General features: G+C 46.9%; 2 protein-coding genes across 2 annotated transcripts; both read right to left on the bottom strand.

The window, feature by feature from the left end:
- Positions 1–8,129: 8,129 nt before the first annotated feature.
- Positions 8,130–12,387, bottom strand: LOC137522224 (E3 ubiquitin-protein ligase TRIM7-like). The gene is made up of 2 exons (XM_068242256.1): positions 12,342–12,387; positions 8,130–9,166 (listed from the first exon to the last, which is right to left on the bottom strand). Exons 1-2 carry the CDS (start codon positions 12,385–12,387, stop codon positions 8,130–8,132), a joined length of 1,083 nt encoding a protein of 360 aa, XP_068098357.1.
- A 6,462-nt stretch (positions 12,388–18,849) lies between these two features.
- Positions 18,850–20,409, bottom strand: LOC137522223 (E3 ubiquitin/ISG15 ligase TRIM25-like). Its single transcript, XM_068242255.1, has one exon. It carries the CDS (start codon positions 20,407–20,409, stop codon positions 18,850–18,852), a length of 1,560 nt encoding a protein of 519 aa, XP_068098356.1.
- Between the last annotated feature and the right edge of the window lie 2,119 nt (positions 20,410–22,528).

The following is a 22,528-nucleotide window of genomic DNA, read 5'->3' as shown; positions in this document are numbered from 1 at the left end:
TGTCTTATTTTCAAATGCTATATGAAGGAGAATGGACCAGCATGGGAAGGACCAGTGTGGTTTGAATTATAAAACAACATATTTTTCTTATGAACTCTTTATGGTATGTATGACCAGGGGTGTGTTGGGGGCATGATTAGGGGTGTGGCATGGGCGTGGCTTAAGTGTCCCTTTTTCTCATCTCAAAAAGTTGGGAGGTAGGCATTATGCCTGCATTATTACAGACCCACTACACATCTACTATAGTGTGAACATAGCCTTGTGGTAGATTTCTGCAAAGGCCACACAGGCTGTAAGCTAGCAGAGGAGGGAGAGGGAGGAGAGCGGCTGCTGCACATGAATGGCCAAGCCAAAAGCGGGAAATAAAGGTTGTTAAAGGAAATTGGTTTGTGGAAGAGAGGAGGTGCTGCCCACAGGGCGGAGCTGTCTACATAGTAGAATGGGGTCTACATAGTAGAACGGGCTGCCATATATGGAAGAGGGAGCATCACATGTGCGCTGCAAGTATGTGTGTCTCACATGGGAACAATGCTAAATATGCCACTTCAGCTGCTATAAGATTAGAGGTGCAGTGCAGGAAGCTGGCCTTAGGAAAAGTATAAATCCAGCCCTACTAGCACTGCAGGATGGGAAATAGGACTAAAATTAACCATTAAGGGTAGGAACACACTAGGCAGAATCGCATATGGAAAACGCATATGCAATTCTGTCTAGTGTGTTCCTACCCTAACGGTACAATGCTTTCATCGGAGGTGATCTTTTAACACTCTTTTATGATCAAATTGAACAGAAAAGTGTGCAATGTGTGGCAAAAAGCACTGTAAAACTATTCTTTGGTAATTTGGAACAGAAAATGTAATTGATCCAAAAGTTGTAGCTTATGATCATATCGCTCAAGACCAGTCTTATCAGCTGAACGACGGACTGTACACACGCCTGATTTGACTTCCGGACGACTGAACGACAGGACGTCCAAACGACCCGTCGTTTAAAAAAAATCAGAACTGTGTATGGGCCTTTACTGATCCATTTATGGGAACAATCAATAATTACCCTCCGATCACTGATGATTGTGGGAAGTGTGCCAAAATATTGCATCTGATGAAAACATTGTACCATTAATGGGCACCTTTAGAGTTGAAGCTGCTCATGACAGAGCCTCCAACCCCGGGCATATTTGTGGGATTACACCCTCCTCCTTTCATACACATGTGAGGACTTGGCAACATACAGGCACATGCAATGTACACAGTGAGTACCATACTATGGACAAAGATATATAGTTACCCCGGCTGCCACTATAGAAGCAGAGAAGGTAGAAAGCAGTGCATCTGTTACATACTCTGTTGAAGTATCTTTCCTGAAGGGTGTGACTTATTATGTCACTTCCTGTATGGGAGCAGCCTCATGCTGTTCAATAACAGCATAGAAATGCTGAAATACTCACCATGGCTTTCCTGCGGTTCCTATTCCACTGATGTCCCCATTCCCCACACAACACTCACCTCCCACCCCAACCTCTACTGCCTGATATCAGTGTCTGGTGGTCACAGGGGGGAGGAGCTGCCTGATATCAGTGTCTGGTGGTCACAGGGGGGAGGAGCTGCCTGATATCAGTGTCTGATGGTCACACGGGAGAGGAACTGCCTGATATCAGTGTCAGGTGGTTACGGGGGAGGAGCATGGCATATCCTGTGCCAACAAGATATCAGCAGCATATCCTTACCTGTACATTGTGAGGAGGGGCCTCCATCGATAAGATTATTTTTTTCTGACCCCTTTATAAATAGCCACCCCTCGTCCAGCAGTGATGCACAAAGTAAAACTTTTCATACTAAACAAAGTTAGTCAAATCAGTGAATGATTAAATGTTGATTTATTTAATTCAAATATTTGATTTTTTAACAAATAAATCATTGATTATAAAAGTAAAAGACAGAGAAAATCACATGGCGTGTTACAATGGAAGGTTTCTAATGGTGGCCATACATGGTACAATTTTTTCATACAATCTTACCATTTCTATGTAGTATAAGGGACTAAGTGAATATACTGAATGAATAATTTAGGCAGTTCCCTTATATTACATAGAAATGGTTAGATTGTATGAAAACATTGTACCATATATGGCCACCATTAGAATGATCAATTATGGGTATTCTAAACCGCTTTGTTATTCTCTATTGATTCCTTTTAAGACAACAGAAACTCCATTTTTGTCTAAATACTCTGACTACAAATTTACTATATAGAAAAATCTGGTACATCCTGGAATACGCTGACTGGTGATTATAATTCTACAATATCCAAAACTCAAACACAAGGTGCAAACTCATACAATAATGCGCAACCAAAACTGAAAAACGCAGAGAAAATGCAGAAAAGTCATGGCTTACTATTAAAGTTGGGCCGAACGGTTCGCCTGCGAACGGTTCCATGCGAACTTCAGTGGTTCGCGTTCGCGTCCCGCAGGCGAACCTTTGCGGAAGTTCGGTTCGCCCCATAATGCACATGGAGGGTCAACTTTGACCCTCTACATCACAGTCAGCAGGCCCAGTGTAGCCAATTAGGCTACACTAGCCCCTGGAGCCCCACCCCCCCCCTTATATAAGGCAGGCAGCGGCGGCCATTACGGCCACTCGTGTGCCTGCATTAGTCAGAGTAGGGCGAGCTGCTGCAGACTGTCTCTCAGGGAAAGATTAGTTAGGCTTAGCTTGTTCCTGTCTGGCTGCATACCTGTTCTGTGAACCCGCCACTGCATACCTGTGCTGTGAACCCACCACTGCATACCTGTGCTGTGAACCCACCACTGCATACCTGTTCTGTTCAGTGGACCCGCCACTGTATACCTGTTCATTGAACCCACCACTGCATACCTGTGCTGTGAACCCACCACTGCATACCTGTGCTGTGAACCCACCACTGCATACCTGTGCTGTGAACCCACCACTGCATACCTGTTCTGTTCAGTGGACCCGCCACTGCATACCTGTTCTGTTTAGTGAACCGCCACTGCATACCTGTTCTGTTCAGTGGACCCGCCACTGCATACCTGTTCTGTTTAGTGAACCGCCACTGTATACCTGTTCTGTTTAGTGAACCCGCCACTGCATACCTGTTCTGTTCAGTGAACCCACCGCATCAGTGCGCATACCTGTGCAGTTAAGTGAACCCGCCACTGCATACCTGTTCTGTTCAGTGGACCCGCCACTGCATACCTGTTCTGTTTAGTGAACCGCCACTGTATACCTGTTCTGTTTAGTGAACCCGCCACTGCATACCTGTTCTGTTCAGTGAACCCACCGCATCAGTGCGCATACCTGTGCAGTTAAGTGAACCCGCCACTGCATACCTGTTCTGTTCAGTGGACCCGCCACTGCATACCTGTTCTGTTTAGTGAACCGCCACTGTATACCTGTTCTGTTTAGTGAACCCGCCACTGCATACCTGTTCTGTTCAGTGGACCCACCGCATCAGTGCGCATACCTGTGCAGTTAAGTGAACCCGCCACTGCATACCTGTTCTGTTCAGTGGACCCGCCACTGCATACCTGTTCTGTTTAGTGAACCCACCACTGCATACCTGTTCTGTTCAGTGGACCCGCCACTGCATACCTGTTCTGTTTAGTGAACCCGCCACTGCATACCTGTTCTGTTCAGTGGACCCGCCACTGCATACCTGTTCTGTTTAGTGAACCGCCACTGTATACCTGTTCTGTTTAGTGAACCCGCCACTGCATACCTGTTCTGTTCAGTGAACCCACCGCATCAGTGCGCATACCTGTGCAGTTAAGTGAACCCGCCACTGCATACCTGTTCTGTTCAGTGGACCCGCCACTGCATACCTGTTCTGTTTAGTGAACCGCCACTGTATACCTGTTCTGTTTAGTGAACCCGCCACTGCATACCTGTTCTGTTCAGTGGACCCACCGCATCAGTGCGCATACCTGTGCAGTTAAGTGAACCCGCCACTGCATACCTGTTCTGTTCAGTGGACCCGCCACTGCATACCTGTTCTGTTTAGTGAACCGCCACTGTATACCTGTTCTGTTTAGTGAACCCGCCACTGCATACCTGTTCTGTTCAGTGGACCCGCCACTGCATACCTGTTCTGTTTAGTGAACCCACCACTGCATACCTGTTCTGTTCAGTGGACCCGCCACTGCATACCTGTTCTGTTTAGTGAACCCACCACTGCATACCTGTTCTGTTCAGTGGACCCGCCACTGCATACCTGTTCTGTTTAGTGAACCCGCCACTGCATACCTGTTCTGTTCAGTGGACCCGCCACTGCATACCTGTTCTGTTTAGTGAACCGCCACTGTATACCTGTTCTGTTTAGTGAACCCGCCACTGCATACCTGTTCTGTTCAGTGAACCCACCGCATCAGTCCGCATACCTGTGCAGTTAAGTGAACCCGCCACTGCATACCTGTTCTGTTCAGTGGACCCGCCACTGCATACCTGTTCTGTTTAGTGAACCCGCCACTGCATACCTGTTCTGTTCAGTGGACCCGCCACTGCATACCTGTTCTGTTTAGTGAACCCACCACTGCATACCTGTTCTGTTCAGTGGACCCGCCACTGCATACCTGTTCTGTTTAGTGAACCCGCCACTGCATACCTGTTCTGTTCAGTGGACCCGCCACTGCATACCTGTTCTGTTTAGTGAACCGCCACTGTATACCTGTTCTGTTTAGTGAACCCGCCACTGCATACCTGTTCTGTTCAGTGAACCCACCGCATCAGTGCGCATACCTGTGCAGTTAAGTGAACCCGCCACTGCATACCTGTTCTGTTCAGTGGACCCGCCACTGCATACCTGTTCTGTTTAGTGAACCGCCACTGTATACCTGTTCTGTTTAGTGAACCCGCCACTGCATACCTGTTCTGTTCAGTGGACCCACCGCATCAGTGCGCATACCTGTGCAGTTAAGTGAACCCGCCACTGCATACCTGTTCTGTTCAGTGGACCCGCCACTGCATACCTGTTCTGTTTAGTGAACCGCCACTGTATACCTGTTCTGTTTAGTGAACCCGCCACTGCATACCTGTTCTGTTCAGTGGACCCGCCACTGCATACCTGCTCTGTTTAGTGAACCCACCACTGCATACCTGTTCTGTTCAGTGGACTCGCCACTGCATACCTGTTCTGTTTAGTGAACCCGCCACTGCATACCTGTTCTGTTCAGTGGACCCGCCACTGCATACCTGTTCTGTTTAGTGAACCCGCCACTGCATACCTGTTCTGTTCAGTGGACCCACCGCATCAGATGAGTGTCTCGGGGGGCACACCCACGATAATAAGGTCGTTGCCTCATTGTGGTCAGACCAAATTTGATCAGCTGGACAGTCACTGTTCTGTCATTCAGCTACATCAGCCAGGTGACCATATGGGCTGTAAAGCCACCAAAACCTGCACTCTCGCCATGGTGCGCACCAGTAAAGCACGGCCGTCACTACACAAACAGCTGTTTGCGGTGCGTTACACGATGAATTTGGTGTGTCAGTGTGAAGCAGTACCTTAATTACACTACCTGATTGATGTATACACATGCAAGATGTTTGAAAGCACTTTAGGCCTGTCATTTAGCATTCAATGTGATTTCTGCCCTTAAAACGCTGCTTTGCGTCAAATCCAGATTTTTCCCGGGGACTTTTGGCATCTATCCCACTCCGCCATCCCCCCCTCCAGGTGTTAGACCCCTTGAAACATCTTTTCCATCACTTTTGTGGCCAGCATAATTATTTTTTTTTTTCAAAGTTCGCATCCCCATTGAAGTCTATTGCGGTTCGCGAACTTTAACGCGAACCGAACCTTTCGCGAAAGTTCGCGAACCCGGTTCGCGAACCGAAAATCGGAGGTTCGGCCCAACTCTACTTACTATACAGCTAAGTGTCTTCCCAGCCTTACAGTGAAGCTTAGAATGTTATATCACTTACTGTAATGACTCTTGCCAGTCCATTTACCTTTCTTGAAGGACACTTTAAGTGAGAGGGATATGAAAGCTGCCAAATTAATATCCTTTTAAACAATATCAGTTGCCTGGCCTCCAGCTGATCTCTTTGGCTGCAGTAGTGTCTGAATCCCACACCATAAACAAGCAGCAAATCCAATCAGATTTATGACAAACATCTGATCTGCATGCTTGTTTAGGGTCTATGGCTAAATGTATGAGAGGCAGAGATCAGCAGGATAGCCAGGCAGAGCCGGGACAAGGTCCTCCAGCACCAAAGCAGTGTTGCCAACTCAAATACGGAAGCTTTTGAATTATACGTGTCTTGTGGCTAGTTAGATGCAGTTTTGGCACTGATTATGGGCTTGATTCACTAAAGCGTGCTAACACCTAGCACGACAGTGATAAGCCACTTTGCACGTGATATCATGCGCGCTAAGGTTTACGCGCGTAAAGGTATGACTTCGCGCGAACGGCATTACGCTTTGCGCGCAAAGTATCGTTATCACATGCTAAGTATCATTATTGCGTGAAGTCACTGCAGATCACGTGAAGGGTATGTAGATAATGAATTATTACTGTATACAGTACATTACGTGTTAAACTTTCCGCGTGCCGTATTACATTAACTCACATGATAATATAAGCACCATTGCTGATTTCATCGCCAAACTATCTGTTCACGCTTTCGTGAATCAAGCCCTATGTGTGAGAAGCCCCAGAACCTGTATAACTTAGATGTGTCAGTATTTAAAGGGATGAGTTGGCAACCCTGCACCGAAGGCTGAGACACCAAAGTGCGCCCCCCCCCCCCTCCCACCCCAGCCGTCATACAGTGATTGCTATTAGACTAAGAGGTGCCCCAGAGGCCACAACCTCCCCAACACCTTAATCTCTAGTTATCTGTCTTGCAGTCACTGCCATGTATCCCCTTTTCTTATTTCTCTCTGCTTCAAACACAATAAGGGAATAATAGTTGTGAGTTGTGCACCCCCTCCTACACTGCACCCTGAGGCTGGAGCCTCTCTCGCCTCTACCTCGCCCCGGCCCTGCAGCCAGGCAACTGGTATTATTTAAACAGAAATAAATATGTCAGCCTCCATATTTCTTTCACTTTGGGGTTCCCTTTATGATCTGCATTTGAAGATTACCAGCAGCAATTCTGCTTGTAAACACAAGAGGGGGTGATTTACTAAAGGCTGTAGAGGAAATGTAACTTGCTCAAAGTAGATTTTTTTTTTCAGTGTTAGGGCCTTTTTCCACTAGCCTGCGATTTGCGATTTGCTTCTGATCGCAAATCGCAAGGTACATTAAACTAATGGAAACTGCAGCAGCAATTTCCATTAGTGCGATCCGATTGCGATGCGATTTTGGTAAAAGCGCAATCGTTGTCCTGCCGCGTTTTGTATGCGATTGAGCTGTACTATAATGAGTATAGTAGCTCAATCGCATAGTGGAAATTGAAACGCGATCGCGATCGGAATCTAGTGGAAAAGAGCCCTTAGTGTCAGTTTTACCATAAAGTGACAACAGGTAGCATGTGCAGCTCTTGCCTGGATATCAGAACATAGTGGATATTGATGGAAGGTTAGAGATCTAGTGGTTGTGGACCTACAGTCATGTGAAGTTCCACAACAAGAATTTTTTTTTCCTGGTAAAATTAATGTTGTGGGTGCTGCATGGCACTGCCATATTATAAACACCATCATTCCCTAACCTTTCAGACATTTCTACTATTGTGCTGCGATTTTAATGCAAGTCAATGGGTGCGTGTTTTAAAACCTGAAATCAGATTAAATAGCTCCCTGCAGTTTGTCTCTGCCCTAAAAGTAGAGGAACAGTGCGGTGAAGCCATACACTACCATGACATTGGTACAAATGATTAGAAAATTTCTGCTGATGTTTACTTAATTAAATTACTTTAGAACAGAAGGGGGCATAGTGTTGGGCACTTTGGTCTGGACCTAATTATTTATTTAAAGTCTTGATTCTGACAAAGCTTCTGTATATTAAAAATGCAGCATGAAGGGGCTCAGTGAAGGTGGCGGTGAAGGTGTGGATATGTCTGATGGGATCACACAGCTCATAAAACGATAGTCGCCCAGCCTCATAATTCAGATATACACCAAAACTATGTGTGCAGGCTGGTGCAGCAACACTGATCTCCTCATTGTTATGGAGAAGACAGCTTGTTTTCAGGGCATACGAGACACCAAGACTTCTTATTTTTCCCAATAGTTCTCTGATCTCCTCTTCTGTCTATGCTTGAATAAGCGACCCCCAAACAACAACCCCCTGTTTTACCTGTGTCCACTTCCCAGTAATGTCGCCCTGATGAAAAAACTGTTTTACTTAAAACCTGATTAATGCTAAATCGTGCCGGATTCGCTGGAGAATTATTTTGCCGTTCTGCATAAGAGGCAGTTTTCAGATCCTCAGAGATGTTTACGGTATTCCCAGCTGTATCTCTGTCTAGTACAAGGTTTGTGGCAGTTTGGGGAAACATATCTATACTAACTTCCCCCATAATACGGGACAGGCCATGCAACAACGTTATAAAAGTCTCTTCTTGATGGAAATGTTTCACACCAGTTGTTGTTGTCCCCTCTAACTCCTGATGTTCCTCTGTTATAGTGTCATTGTCTTCTCCATGTTCCTGCAATACATTTAATGGATCTGTCATACTGCAAAGCTGCTCAACTTTCGTTATCTTCTTGGAAAATGTTTCCACTTCTGTTTCCAGATGTTTAATAAGATCAGATACAGAGCTGGAGACCAGCCCTTCCTGCAGATATATTTCATTAAGGATCCTTTTCTCCAGACCATCCAGCTTTTCCTTGATCTCTGTAAACAAGGTATTGATTGTCTGCCTTACAAAAGAAGTATCCTTCTTCATTTTATTCTCATGATCAAGAAGCATCTGGATATGACTCTTGGCCTGTGCTTTTTGTGTTGACAACCCCTTAAGTTTGTTTTTTAACTTTTTTCTCTTCTTCTCAAAAGCATCATTTATGGACTCCACCTGGTGCCCCTTATGTTCTCCATCCAGCCTGCAGGACACACAGATGCGCACAGAATCCTCATTGCAGTAATACTCCAAGATCTTCTTGTGGACGGAGCACTTCCTGTTCTCCAGACAACTGGTAGGCTCTATCAGTACATGTTCTGCTGCTTTATTGTGGACTTTCACATGACCCTCACACAGAGAAGCTTCACAATGCACACGTCTTTACAGCAGGCACTGAAGAGTTAATGCAGTAATTACACAAGATTCCACTTATCTTGTGCTCTGGAATATTAGGCTGGAGACTCTCTGCAATGTTCCTTAAAGCGATGTTCCTGTGCAGTGCAGGACGCTCTGCAAACTCCATACGGCATTGAGGACAGGAATAGCCAGATCCTTCTTGTGCATCCAGCACATTTCCTATACAGCTGCTGCAGAAGTTGTGGCCACATCTCAGCACGACAGGGTCCTGGTAGACATTCAGGCAGATGCAGCGGAAACAGTAAATTCGGGCGCCTGAGGCTAGTGGACAAATCGGGCGCCGCCATTCACTTCTATAATAAATATCGTTTAATGGGCGCCCGGTAGGAAAAAAGGGCGCCGGAGAAAACTAACGTTTTAAAAGCGGCGCCCGGAGACTTAATGTTTTATTACTGTTTCTCATGATTACACATTATTTAATGATTTATACATGTTTAAATATTATTTTTAAACGAAAACCAGTACAATATTTTTCCCAAACATTATTTTTAAACGAAAAACATTACTTTTTTTTTTTTTTTTTTTTATACATTATTTTTAAACGAAAACAATTACAGGGGGGTCTTAGGTTTAGGCACCAACAGGGGGGTCTTAGGTTTAGGCACCAACAGGGGGTCTTAGGTTTAGGCACCAACAGGGGGGTCTTAGGTTTAGGCACTAACAGGGGGGTCTTAGGTTTAGGCACCAACAGGGGGTCTTAGGTTTAGGCACCAACAGGGGGGTCTTAGGTTTAGGCACCAACAGGGGGGTCTTAGGTTTAGGCACTAACAGGGGGGTCTTAGGTTTAGGCACCAACAGGGGGGGTCTTAGGTTTAGGCATCAACAGGGGGGTCTAGGGGTTAGGGGTAGGTACAGGGAGGGTTACTTAGTAATTTTTTTTTTAAACGTTATTATGCGTTTCATTATTTAAACGAAAGATTAACGTTTTTACAATTGCCGATTTAATACACATTATTTAATGATTTATAACGTTTAAAACCATTACTTTTAAACGAAATACATTTTTAAACGTAATCCATGTTTATCGTTAAAAACCCGGCGCCCTTTTTTCCCATCGCCCCTTTTTAACGTACGCGATGCAGCAGCTCAGCTCCTCCTCGCTGACATTAGCAAACGCCATTGCTGAGAAGAAGGAAGTAGGAATAAAAGAGAAACAAGCTTTGTCAGGCAGTGTTTGATACGTGAGCTGAAGGAGGTGTGGCCACACTAAGTTTCAATACCTGGCTTCATATAATGAGTTCCTAGAAAATATCTTCTGTAATATTCTTTAGGTTTTAATGAGGGGGGGGACTATAGGAAGTATGAAATATTTTTTGCTTTGTTAACAAATATAATATTTCTGATCTGCAGCAATGACTAGTATCCATCTACATAAGGAGTATTTATAGTGAGTTCAGTCTGTTTGTACGTGGGCAGAATTGCAGTGAAGGTGTGGGGGCTACTGATGGCTACAGATAAGCAGGGGCTTTCCTACCATTGAGCGCAGGGGGGGCATGTAGCACTGGGTGACTGACATTGAGGGGGTGTTGCCACGACCCCCCACAGTGGCAGAGCAGGAGGGGGAAGCAGCGCTAGAAGGAGGGACAGCGACGGGGAGGTGGGCCAGAACCCCTCCTCCCTCACCTGGGTCCCCTCCTTCTGCCTCTCTCCCACTCCATAGACTAGAAGCAAATGCAGGTGTGGCGGGCAGAAAATTACTCACCTCACTTCCGCGTTCCAAGCGCTGGAGTGCAGCATCATTTCATCACAGGTCTCCGTCTTCAATGGCACTCACTGTGCTTCCTAGCGGAAGCACAATGGCTGAAATTGAAGCGGAGACCTGTGATGACATGACACTGCGCTCCAGTGCTTGGGACGTGGAAGTGAGGTGAGTAATTTTCCGCCCGCTACCTGCTGAGCTTGCAGTTGCCACTACCCTATAGAGTGGGAGAGAGGCAGAAGGAGGGGACCCAGGTAAGGGAGGGAAGGTTCTGGTCCCCCTCCCCGCCGCTGTCCCCACTGCCCCTCCTTCTTGAGCTGCTTCCCCCTCCTGGGGCAACTATACTAGCTATACTGGGGGCAACTATACTACCTACCCTGGGGGCAACTATACTAACTACACTGGGGGCAACTGTACTAGAATTTAGGAATGTTCTTATTATCATGCAAAACAGTTCCCCTGCTGGCTGGAACTGTTTAAGAAGAAAAAACAGTATGATTTGATAAATCGGTAAAGCTTTGATAAATCTGGCCCTCAGTCTGGCTCTTTGTCATGAGGGTATGACTAAGGAGCAGACTGAGGCCTGAAACATGCGAGCATTTCTTTCACTTATGTTTTGCGATTTGCACAATAAAAGAAGACATGTTTGGCATTGATGGTGTTGTGGACCTTTTGTTTATAAATACATCTCTCCTGCTTTTGGCACATTCATCTGCACCACCTGCATCTGAACTCTAAGAACTAGGACATTGGTAGAGGTTCACCCATTTGTTTACACCAATAAAAACTGTGTGGGCATATTTGTGGAATTACACCCTCCTACTCCCATACATACGTGAGGACTTGGCAACATACAGTCATATGCAATATACAGCGAGTACAGTACTATGAACAAAAGGTGTATAGCTATCCTGGCTGCCACTATAGAAGCAGAGCCAGCAGAAAGCATTGATGGACTATGGGGGATATTTATCAAGAGTGTCTGAGACAAAATATTAGCAGTTTTTTAGAAATCCATGCAGAACTGTCTTATACATCTTAAGAAATCACTAGATAGTGTAGTTTCCTTCTTAAACTGTTCCAAGGGAGGAAGAGTTAGGAAGGATTCTCATACAGTGCTGTGTGTAAAGAAAACTGCTGTTGCTGAGTTAACCAACACACTTGATGTGTTGATACTGGTAGGCTCTGAGTGAGGCATTCAGCAGGGGGAGGAGCACTTCACAAATCATGCCTAGGCTACACTGCATAATCTGTAGAAGTGCTATTAAGCACTTTTTAGTCTGATGCAGTTTAGGGATGGATTTGCACTTTTATCAATTGTAGCCCATTTCTAGAAATGCACGCTAAACTTCCACTATTAAGTAGGATTTAAAGGATTTCCGAGGCCAAATTTAGAAAAAAAAATAAAAAAAGTTAGATACCTGCATCAGTTTGGAAGACACGGAGGATGCCGTCCGCGCCCTCCATGCCGTTCCGCCGGGTCCCCGCCGCTCAATAGCCTCCCGAACGGCTCACGACCCCACGGCCAGGGTTGTGCTTTCCTGCCTGCATAAAGATGGCCGCCGAAACTGGCCGCGGCTGCGCAGCTCTAGGGAGCGTGGATCGGGGGGCTGGCCATAGAGCTGTGCAGCCGCATTCGCAGATATTCGGACTGCGCAGCCGCGGCCAGCTCCGGCGGCCATCTTTGTAGAGGCAGGAGAGCCCGACCCGGGCCGTGGGGTTGTGAGCCGTTCGGGGTGCTATTGAGCGGCGGGGACCCGACGGAACAGCACGGAGGGTGCGGACGGTGTCCTCCATGTCTTCCAAACTGATGCAGGTATCTAACTTTTTTAATTTTTTTTCTAAATTTGGCCTCGGAAGGCCAAAGAAGTTACTTATTATCATACAGAACAGTTCCCCCTACTGGTTAGAAATGTTTAAGAAGAAAAAAACTGTCGGTAATGCTTTGATAAATCTGGCCCACTGTATCTTCTAAATACTATGCTGAAGTACCACTCCTGAAGAGTGTTTTGATATCAGTGTCTGGTGGTCACGGGGGAAGGAGCTGCCTGATATCAGTGTCTGGTGGTCACAGGAGGGGGAGGGGCTGCCTTATATGTGTCTGGTGGTCACAGGAGGGGGAGGGGCTGCCTTATATGTGTCTGGTGGTCACAGGAGGGGGGGGGGGGGCTGCCTTATATGTGTCTGGAGGTGGTCACAGGAGGGGGAGGAGCTGCCTGATGTCAGTGTCTGGTGGTCACAGGGGGAGGAGCTGCCTGATATCAGTGTCTGGTGGTCACGGGGGTGGGAGCTGCCTGATATCAGTGTCTGGTGGTCACAGGAGGAGGAGGAGCTGCCTTATATCAGTGTCTGGTGGTGTTCACAGGAGGGGGAGGGGCTGCCGTATATCAGTGTCTGGTGGTCACCGGAGGAGGAGGAGCTGCCTTATATCAGTGTCTGGTGGTGTTCACAGGAGGGTGAGGGGCTGCCGTATATCAGTGTCTGGTGGTGTTCACAGAAGGAGGAGGGGCTGCCGTATATCAGTGTCTGGTGGTAGTCACAGGAGGACAAGGAGCTCCCTGATAATATCAGTGTCTGGTGGTCACAGGAGGGGGAGGAGCTGCCCGATATCACTGTCTGGTGGTCATGTGGTAAGAGCTTCCTGATATCAGTGTCAGGTGGTCACAGGGGGGAGGAGCATATCATATCCTGTGCCAACAAGATATTAGCAGCAGATCCTCTCCTGTGCATTGTGAGGAGGGGTCTCCATGGATCAGACTTTTGTTCCTGACCCCTTTACAAATAGCCACCCCTCGTTCAGCAGTGATGTATGAACTACAACCATTCATACTAACCAATCAGAAATTATTTGTCACAGCCAAATCAATGAATGATTGAATGTTTATTAATTTAATCTGAAGACAGAATTATTACAAATAAACAATTGATTATAAAATATCCCCCCCCCCCCCGATAGTATAATTGCCCCCAGTACAGGTAGCCTGGAGGGGTTGGCAGCCAGAAAGGGAGGCAGCAGGCACAGCGGTGGGGAGGGGGGTATCAGAACCCCTCTCCCTCACCTGGGTCCTCCCGGACTGCGCTCCCCCTCCAGCTATGACCACAGTGTACAATTATGGGCAGCAGGTGGGGAAGCAATGACTCACCTCCTTTCCGCATTCCAGCGTGCATTCCACTGCTTGTGCCATCCACTGTACAGTACAGTAGGCGGCATTGCAGGAAGTGACGAGCGGTGGAATGCAGCGCTGGAACGTAAGGAGGGTGAGTTATCGCTTCCCCGACTGCTGCCTGATAATTGTACACTGCGGTGATAGCTGGAGGGGGAGTGCAAACCGGGGGGGGGGGGATCCAGGTGAGGGAGGGGTGGGTCCGACCCCCTCCCCACCACTGTGCCCACTGCCCCCCTTTCTGGCTGCTACCCCCTCCAGCTCGGCGGCCCCACCCACCCACGGCCAGAGGGGCGCCGCCTCCCCACTTCTGCCACCTAAGGAACCTGCCTCACCGGTGGCCCGGGGCTGTGTGAGGCCACCTTTACCCAGATAAGAGGCGAGATTAGGACCCTGCGGCCCAGGTCCGCACATACAGCTAGGAAGAAGGCGCTGCAGCTGGCCGGAGGGCACAGAAAGACTGCAGGGGCTGGAAGAAGCCCCAGGTAAGTTAAACTGCTCTTTATTTTCAGTTTAGGTTTCCTTTAAAACAGTGACAAAACAGATACTTACCTCAGGAGGGGGGATGTCTCTGGATCCTCCGGGGGCTCCCCGTCCTCTTCCATTAAAAGGGACACTGAAGTGAAAACTTATGACAAAATGATTTGTATGTGTAGTACTAATAACTAATAGGACATTAGTAGCAAGGAAAATAGTCTTATATTTTAATTTTTAGATATATAGCTTTTTTTTATAACATTGCATCATTCTGTCATATTTGCAATTACAAGCCACACTCTGTATTTTAAACTATAACAAAAGCAGAGCTAATGACCCTTTGGACTTCCCTGCAGTAAAAATCTTATCGAAAGCTCCAGAAAACAGCAACCCAAGTTGGGTCGGAGAGCTCAGAGAAGCTCTTTTGCATAGATAATAAGTGAAGTTTCTTAACACTTCCTGTACTGGAAACAATATTAGATCCATATCTATGCTAATAATGTTCTATATCTTAGCTGTAGTACACATACAGAGCATTATCTCATAAGATTCTTTTAATTTCAGATTCCCTTTAAGCCACTTGTGAGCAGGGCCCCGCAGTGTGCCTGCACAGTAGCATGGACCTGCTCTGGCTCTGGCTAGTGCGCATATACGAGCCATCGATATTCAGATTTTCGGTGTTCTCAATGCTGGAATGGGACGGTGGAGGAGGACGGGGAAGCTTCTGCAGGATCCAGAGGCTTCCCCCTCCGAGGTGAGTATGCAGTATGGGCACGTTTTCCCTACAGGTACACTTTAAATGGAAATATCCCCTTAGTCACATCACTTATTATAATATTGCTAGACAATTAGCCAAAAAGATAAGGAGGGTTTCAAGGCCCGGGTTTTGTTACATAAGTATAAAATATAACTTTCATTGTAAAGTCAGCTTGTCAGACAGTAAACTAGCAACCGTGTAAAAACACCCAGCATTAAAGAGACACTGAAATGAAAAAAAACAAAAAATGATATAATGAATTGGTTGTGTAGTACAGATAATTAATAGAACATTAGTAGCAAAAAAATTGTTTTATATTTTTATTTTCAGGTATATAGCTTCATTCTCTAATAATTGCAGTTTCCATAATACACTCAGCATTCTAAATGATTTCACAGAGCAGGCTAATAAACCTTTGAACTTTACTCTGCAGAAAAAAACATAAACAAAGAAGAAACAATGAGAGACAGTTGAGATAAGAGCTTCAAAGGACAGTGCTGTCCACAACTTTATAAAGTAGCAGAGCTAACAGAAGCTTTTTTGCATAGATAACAACTGAAGTTTCTTAACTCTTCCTGTACTGGAAACAATAAGAGACTCATTGTAGACTCATATCTGTGCTGCTAATGTTTTATTTCTGAGCTGTACTACACATACAAATCCTTATATCATAAGTTTATTTTCACTTCAGATTCCCTTTAATGTACAATGTGCAGCCAAAGGTGGCCACGAACGGTCCAATTTCTGGCGGAAAAAAAATTGTTCAAGAGATCAGATCATTCTGATCAGATGTGATCGGATTGGTTGTAAATAATCTCCGTTGACGGGCACAATTGATTAAAAAAACAATCATCCGATTGGATTTTCCTTGAACCAAAATTTGGATTTTCTTGTCGTTTTTGCTAGATAGGAAGGAAAGATTGGTTCGTTGATGGTGTCGGGAATGATGTATTATGATATTTACTTCCGATCAGAATTATCTGATCGCTTAAATGATTTTTCGCTAGAAAGTGGATTGTTAGTGGCCATCTTTACACGTCTTGTGACACTATGGGCCTGATTCACAAAGCGGTGCAAACTTTTTCGCGGACTTTTTCGCGCGCAATTTGCCGCGATTCGCGCGATCGCGGACTTTTGCGCGCGCAATCTGCCGCAAATTGTGCGCGCAAAAGTCCGCGATCGCGCGAATCGTGGCAAATTGCGCGCGCAAAAGTCCGCGAAAAAGTTTGCACCGCTTTGTGAATCAGGCCCTATGACTGCCGCTTCTTCAAACGCAAAAACTGTAGTTCTATGTTCATCATGATGATAGGTAATAAAAGCAGTGTCAAAAAGATTGATCATATCTACATATAAATGCTCAAAGTATCAATTTCAGTATATAGTCAACCAACTGGGTCAGTAATAGAAATCAACATATGTGTGTCAGCATAGGGAAACAAATCACCTATCTAGGATATGAACAGGGCCGAATTTTTGTAAACGTCTCAATGGCCCAGGCCTTGGGCAGATAAATTCCAAGGGAGCACTTGGATGTGAAAGAGGGGTTTCCAGGGCTGGTTCTAGACTTTTTACTGCCTGAGGCAACTTGTGAGCTCCCCCCCCCCCCACACACACACACAAATTGGAGTGATCACACAGCACCCGACAATTTGCACGTTATAGGTGCGGTGGGCCCCCCAAAAAACACCCTAATTATAGGTAGGTAGCCAGTTATAGGTGCCCCCAGTGTTGGTAGCTAGGTACAGTTGCCCCCAGTATAGGTTAGCCAGGTACAGTTGCCCCCAGAATAGGTTGGCCAGGCACTCTCTTCATTTCCTGTTTCTGCCTGGTGCTGACCCCAGACTTCTGCCGCCTGAGGAAGTTGTCTCACTTGGCATCATGGGCGGACCGGGCCTGGGGGTTTCTACATATGAAAGAGGAGGTTGAAAATGGAAAAAGGGAAGCTGATGGAGTGGCAGTACCAGCTATTGTGGATCACTACATCTCCTATAGACAGCCGTGCGGTTCATAAAATGTTTTGTTCAGGGGGTCTGAGGCTGCATAGACAGCAGGACGACACATTCAGTGTGGTTGGAGGCATGTCATAGGCAAGAGAGGGTGTGACTTGGTCAGAAGGAGGCATGGCTAATCATAAAACTTAAAAAAAAAATAGCATAAAATGTTCCTCCTTTAGGTCACACCAAGCCCTAATAGTGACAGCAGGTATAGTTTACTGAATGGGTAAGGCAGTCTTACTACCAGGTAACTGATTCAATTATTTACTACATTCTTTACCTACAGCAGGGTATTTATCAACAGCAGGGGTGGGGTTTGCTCCTAGAGTAATGGTGCCCATACATCACTCGACTTAGCGGAGAATCGAGCATCTGATTCAATAATTCTTATCAATGTGGAGGCAAATCAGAGCCACCACAAGCATGCCCGATCGACGAGTCGACCAATTTCAGCCCAAAATTTGTTTAATGTTTCATTCAGACATGCTGCAAGATGTCGGGCGGACGTGGTTGATCAGGTGCGTGGGGGTAAAGGCATACGTTATCAGGACAAGCGATGAACATGACGGAAATCCTGGTGCTGTTTACCCTAACGTGAATGTGCCCCTGCATTTAATACTTTTCCGCTGTCTCCCTATCTGCAGTCCCCATCCATGCCCACATCGACGCAGAGGCGTGTGTGACATGACACACTGGCCACATGCTTAATGTCGAAAGACAACCCACAATGCGGAATGCGGAAGATGAATGGGGACCAGGTCTGGAGACAGAGGACAGGTAAAGTATTAAATGCACGGGCGGGGTCACATTCACATTAGGGGTCAGCGACGGAAGCGGGGAAGGGTCAGATACACGTCACAAGGTCAATTCCTGAGAGATTTAAAGTAAACCAGAGACGAGTATTTGCCCCAGTTTTATACATACCTTGGGCTTCCTCCAGCCCCATTGGCATGGACCGCTTCTACACCGCCTTCCTCAGTCTTCTCCCTCTTCGGTAACGGGTCCCATAACTTTGGCCAGTCATGGCCAGTCTGAGCATGTGCAGTGCACTCCTCCATCTCTCTCCAGCCACTGGAGAGAGATAGAGGAGCACACCGCGCATGCTTGGACTGGCCGCGACTGGCCGACGTTACGGGACCCGTTACCGAAAAGTGAGAAGATTGAGGACGGCGGCGTAGGAGCGATCCGTGTCAATGTGACTGGAAGCCCTGAGTATGCATAAAACTGGGGCAAATACTCGTCTCGGGTACACTTTAATGCTGAAATATCTCAGGAATCGGTCTGCTGGTGTATGGGCAGGCAACAGATCTCTCTCCAATCAGATTCCATCAGTGAGAGATCCACCTATTGGTCGATCTGCCCATACATGTCTTATGTATGGGAACCTTAACAGAGTGGTGAAGCCACACATTGCCACCACATTGATAGGAACTACTACAAAATAATAGCTGACGTTAGTTATATTATTTTAGAACCAGTTGGAGGATTAGTGGTGGGCGCTTTGGCCTGGAATGACTAATGACTTTATTTTGTGTCTTTAAAAGACCTTGATTCTGGCAAAGCTTTTGTATACAAATAGCGCAGCATGAAGGGGCTCAGTGAAGGTGGTGGTGATGGTGTGGATATGTCTGACGGGATCACACAGCTCATAAAATGACAGTCGCCCAGCCTCATAATCCAGATATACACCAAAACTGGGTCTACAGGATGGTGCAGCAACACTGATCTCCTCATTGTTATGGACAACTTTGACCTTGTTTTCAACGCATTTCAAACACCAAGCCTTATTATTATCTCCAAACGCTCCCTCATATTTTCTGTCTATGCTTGAATAAGTGACGCCCACCCTCCAATTCCCTGTTTTACTTGTTTCCACTTCCCAGTAATGTCGCCCTGATGAAAAAACAGTTTTACTTAAAACCTGATTAATACTAAATCGTGTTGGATTCTTTGGATAATTATTCACCTGTTCTGCATAAGAGACAGTTTTCAGATCCTCAGAGATGTTTACATAGTTTCCAGCTGTATCTCTGTCTAGTACGATGTTTGTGTCAGTCTGTGCAAACATATCTATATTAACTTCCCTCATAATACGGGACAGGCCATGCAGCAATGTTATAAAAGTCTCTTCTTGATGGAAATGTTTCACACTAGTTGCTGTCCCCTCTAACTCCTGATGTTCCTCTGTTATAGTGTCATTGTCTTCTCCATGTTCCTGCAATACATTTAATGGATCTGTCATACTGCAAAGCGTCTCAACTTTCATTATCTTCTTGGAGAATTTGTCCACTTCTGTTTCCAGATGTTTGATAAGATCAGCTACAGAGCTGGAGACCAGCCCTTCCTGTAGATAAATTTCATCAAGGATCTTCTGCTCCAGAGCATCCAACTTTTTCTTGAGCTCTACGAACAAGGTGGTGATTGTCTTTTTTATAGAAGTTGTATCCTTCTTCACTTTACTCTCATGATCGAGAAGCATCTGGATATGACTCTTGGCCTGTACTTTTTGTGTTGACAACCCATCAAGACTGTTTTTCAACCTTTCTCTCATCTTTTCAAAACCAGTGTTTATTGAGTCCACCTGATGCTGCTTATGTTCTCCATCCAGCCTGCAGGACACACAGATGCACATAGAATCCTCATTGCAGTAATACTCCAAGATCTTCTTGTGGATGGAGCATTTCCTGTTCTCCAGGCAAGTGGTAGGTTCAATCAGTACATGTTCTGCTGCTTTATTGTGGACTTTCACATGACCCTCACACAGAGAAGCTTCACAATGCACACATGTCTTTACAGCAGTTGCTGAAGAGTTAATGCAGTAGTTACACAGGATTCCACTTATCTTCTGCTCTGGAATATTAGGCTGGAAACTCTCTGCAATGTTCCTTAGAGCGATGTTCCTGTGCAGTGCAGGTCGCTCTGCAAACTCTGTACGGCATTGAGGACAGGAATAGATGCCAGATCCTTCTTGTGCATCCAGCACATCTCCTATACAGCTGCTGCAGAAGTTGTGGCCACATCTCAGCAGGACAGGGTCCTGGTAGACATTCAGGCAAATGGAGCAGCTCAGCTCCTCGCTGACAATAGCAAATGCCATTGCTGAGAAGAAGGAAGTAGGAATAACAGAAACTTGCTTTGTCAGCCAGTGTTTGTTACGTGAGCTGAAGGGGGTGTGGCCAGACTGAGTAAGTTTCAATTCCTGGCTTCATACAATGAGTTCCTGGAACATAACTTCTGTTAAAGGGCATTAGGCTTTAAAGAGGAACTGTAACGACAAAACGTCCCCTGGGGGGTACTCACCTCGGGTGGGGAAAGCCTCCGGATCCTAATGAGGCTTCCCACGCCGTCCTCCATCCGTCAGGGGTCTCGCTGCAGCCCTCCGTGCAGCGGTGACGTAATATTTACCTTCCTGGCTCCTGCGCAGGCGCTCTGACGGCTGTCGGCTCTGAAGTAGGCGGAAATACCCGATCGCCGTCGGGTCTGCTCTACTGGGCAGGCGCAAGTTTCCGGCGCCTGCGCAGTAGAGCGGACCCGACGGAGATCGGGTATTTCCGTCTATTTCCGTGCCGAAAGCAGCCACAGCGCCCCTGCTGGAGCCAGCAAAGGTAAATATTGAAGCTACAGTCGGCTCTGTCGCCAGCTGTTCGGAGGGCTGCAGCGAGACCCCCGTGGGACAGAGGACGGCGTGGGAAGCCTCATTAGGATCCGGAGGCTTCCCCCACCGGAGGTGAGTACCCCCCAGGGGAGGTTTTTGTTGTTACAGAGTCTCTTTAAAGGGAACGTCCAGGATGAATACAAAGTAAAAATCTACTTTCCCGGGGCCTCCTCCAGCCCCTGGTAGCCATCCTGCAGCCCCCTCGCCGCAGCTCCACTCTCTGCTGGTAGCCTGGAGTCCTCTCCGGTACAAGAGGTCTACTTGCATTCCAGCGTGCGGCTCACGTAGTCGCGCTGACGTCATCTGGACTGTACTTGCACAGGTGCAGTAGTTCTGCGCCTGCACAGTACAGTGCAGATGATGTCAGTGCGACTCAGTGAGCCACATGGCGAAGCGCAAGTCGGCATCTGCACTGGAGGGGATCGGGAACCACCGGAGCTGCGGCGGGGGCACAGGACGGCTGCTAGAGACTGGAGGAAGCCCCATGTAAGTAAGATTTTTACTTTTTATTTACCCTGGACCTTCCCTTTAATGCAGGGGTCTCAAACTCAATTTACCTGGGGGGCCGCAGGAGGCAAAGTCAGGATGAGGCTGGGCCGCATAAGGATTTTCACAATCGCGGCGCATCGCTGCCTCTGCCCGCCCCTCTCACTCTTCCTTCACAGAGAGGGGCGGGGAGAGGCGGCAATCCGTGCGGCGATTGACGTCAGGAGGGGCAGAGCTTCCAGGAAATGCCGGCGGGTTGCCCCCCGGTCGATTTGGGGGCTCTGCAGCCCTCGTTTAGCGGCGGAGATGCGGCGGATTACTTGGGAGCACTGAAGCGAACTATAAGGAAGCTTTTGCCGGCGAGGGCCACAAAATATTGTATCGAGGGCCGCAAATGGCCCGCGGGCCGCGAGTTTGAGACCCCTGCTTTAATGAACACTGACCAGGGGGGGGGGGGTTACTTTAGGAGTCATAAAATATTTTTTGTTTTGTTAGCAAATATAATATTAGCAAATAGCAAATATAATATTTCTGCAGCAATGACTAGTATCCATGCACATAAGGAGCATTTATAGTGTGGTCAGTCAGATTATACCTGGGCAGAATTGCAGTGAAGGTGTGAGAACCAGGGTTGCTCGCCAGAGATTGCAAATTCGAATTTACCCGTGATCACAGGTAGATTTTCATGATTGCAGAACTCGAATTCGAAGAGCGATACTGCTCCCGAATTCGAAGTCAAATGTACCCGAATAGTCACTCTCGAATTAGGCCGTGATCACAGGTGTGAACGCGTGATCACGAATTTGACTTCGGTATCCAGGGGATGACGTCATTGGGCCAATCAGAAGGCCCCCAGCCAAGGCTCTAGCAACCAATCAGAGGAGAGGAGCCTGGCCCTCCCCTCCCCTCCTCTATATAAGGCAGCAGCCATCTTAGGGAGCGCGTCCTTGCTTGTGACTCTGCGGTCCTGAGAGCATCTTCAGTGCTGCTGCGTGTCTTTGTAAGTGCTTTGCACCTTGTAAACACAGAGTTTTACCTCCTAAACACATTCTGAACACATGTATTGTACTCATTT

This window comes from Hyperolius riggenbachi, chromosome 6, assembly GCF_040937935.1.
Source record: "Hyperolius riggenbachi isolate aHypRig1 chromosome 6, aHypRig1.pri, whole genome shotgun sequence".
NCBI lineage: Eukaryota > Metazoa > Chordata > Amphibia > Anura > Hyperoliidae > Hyperolius > Hyperolius riggenbachi.
This window is presented reverse-complemented; position numbering and strand designations above follow the sequence as displayed.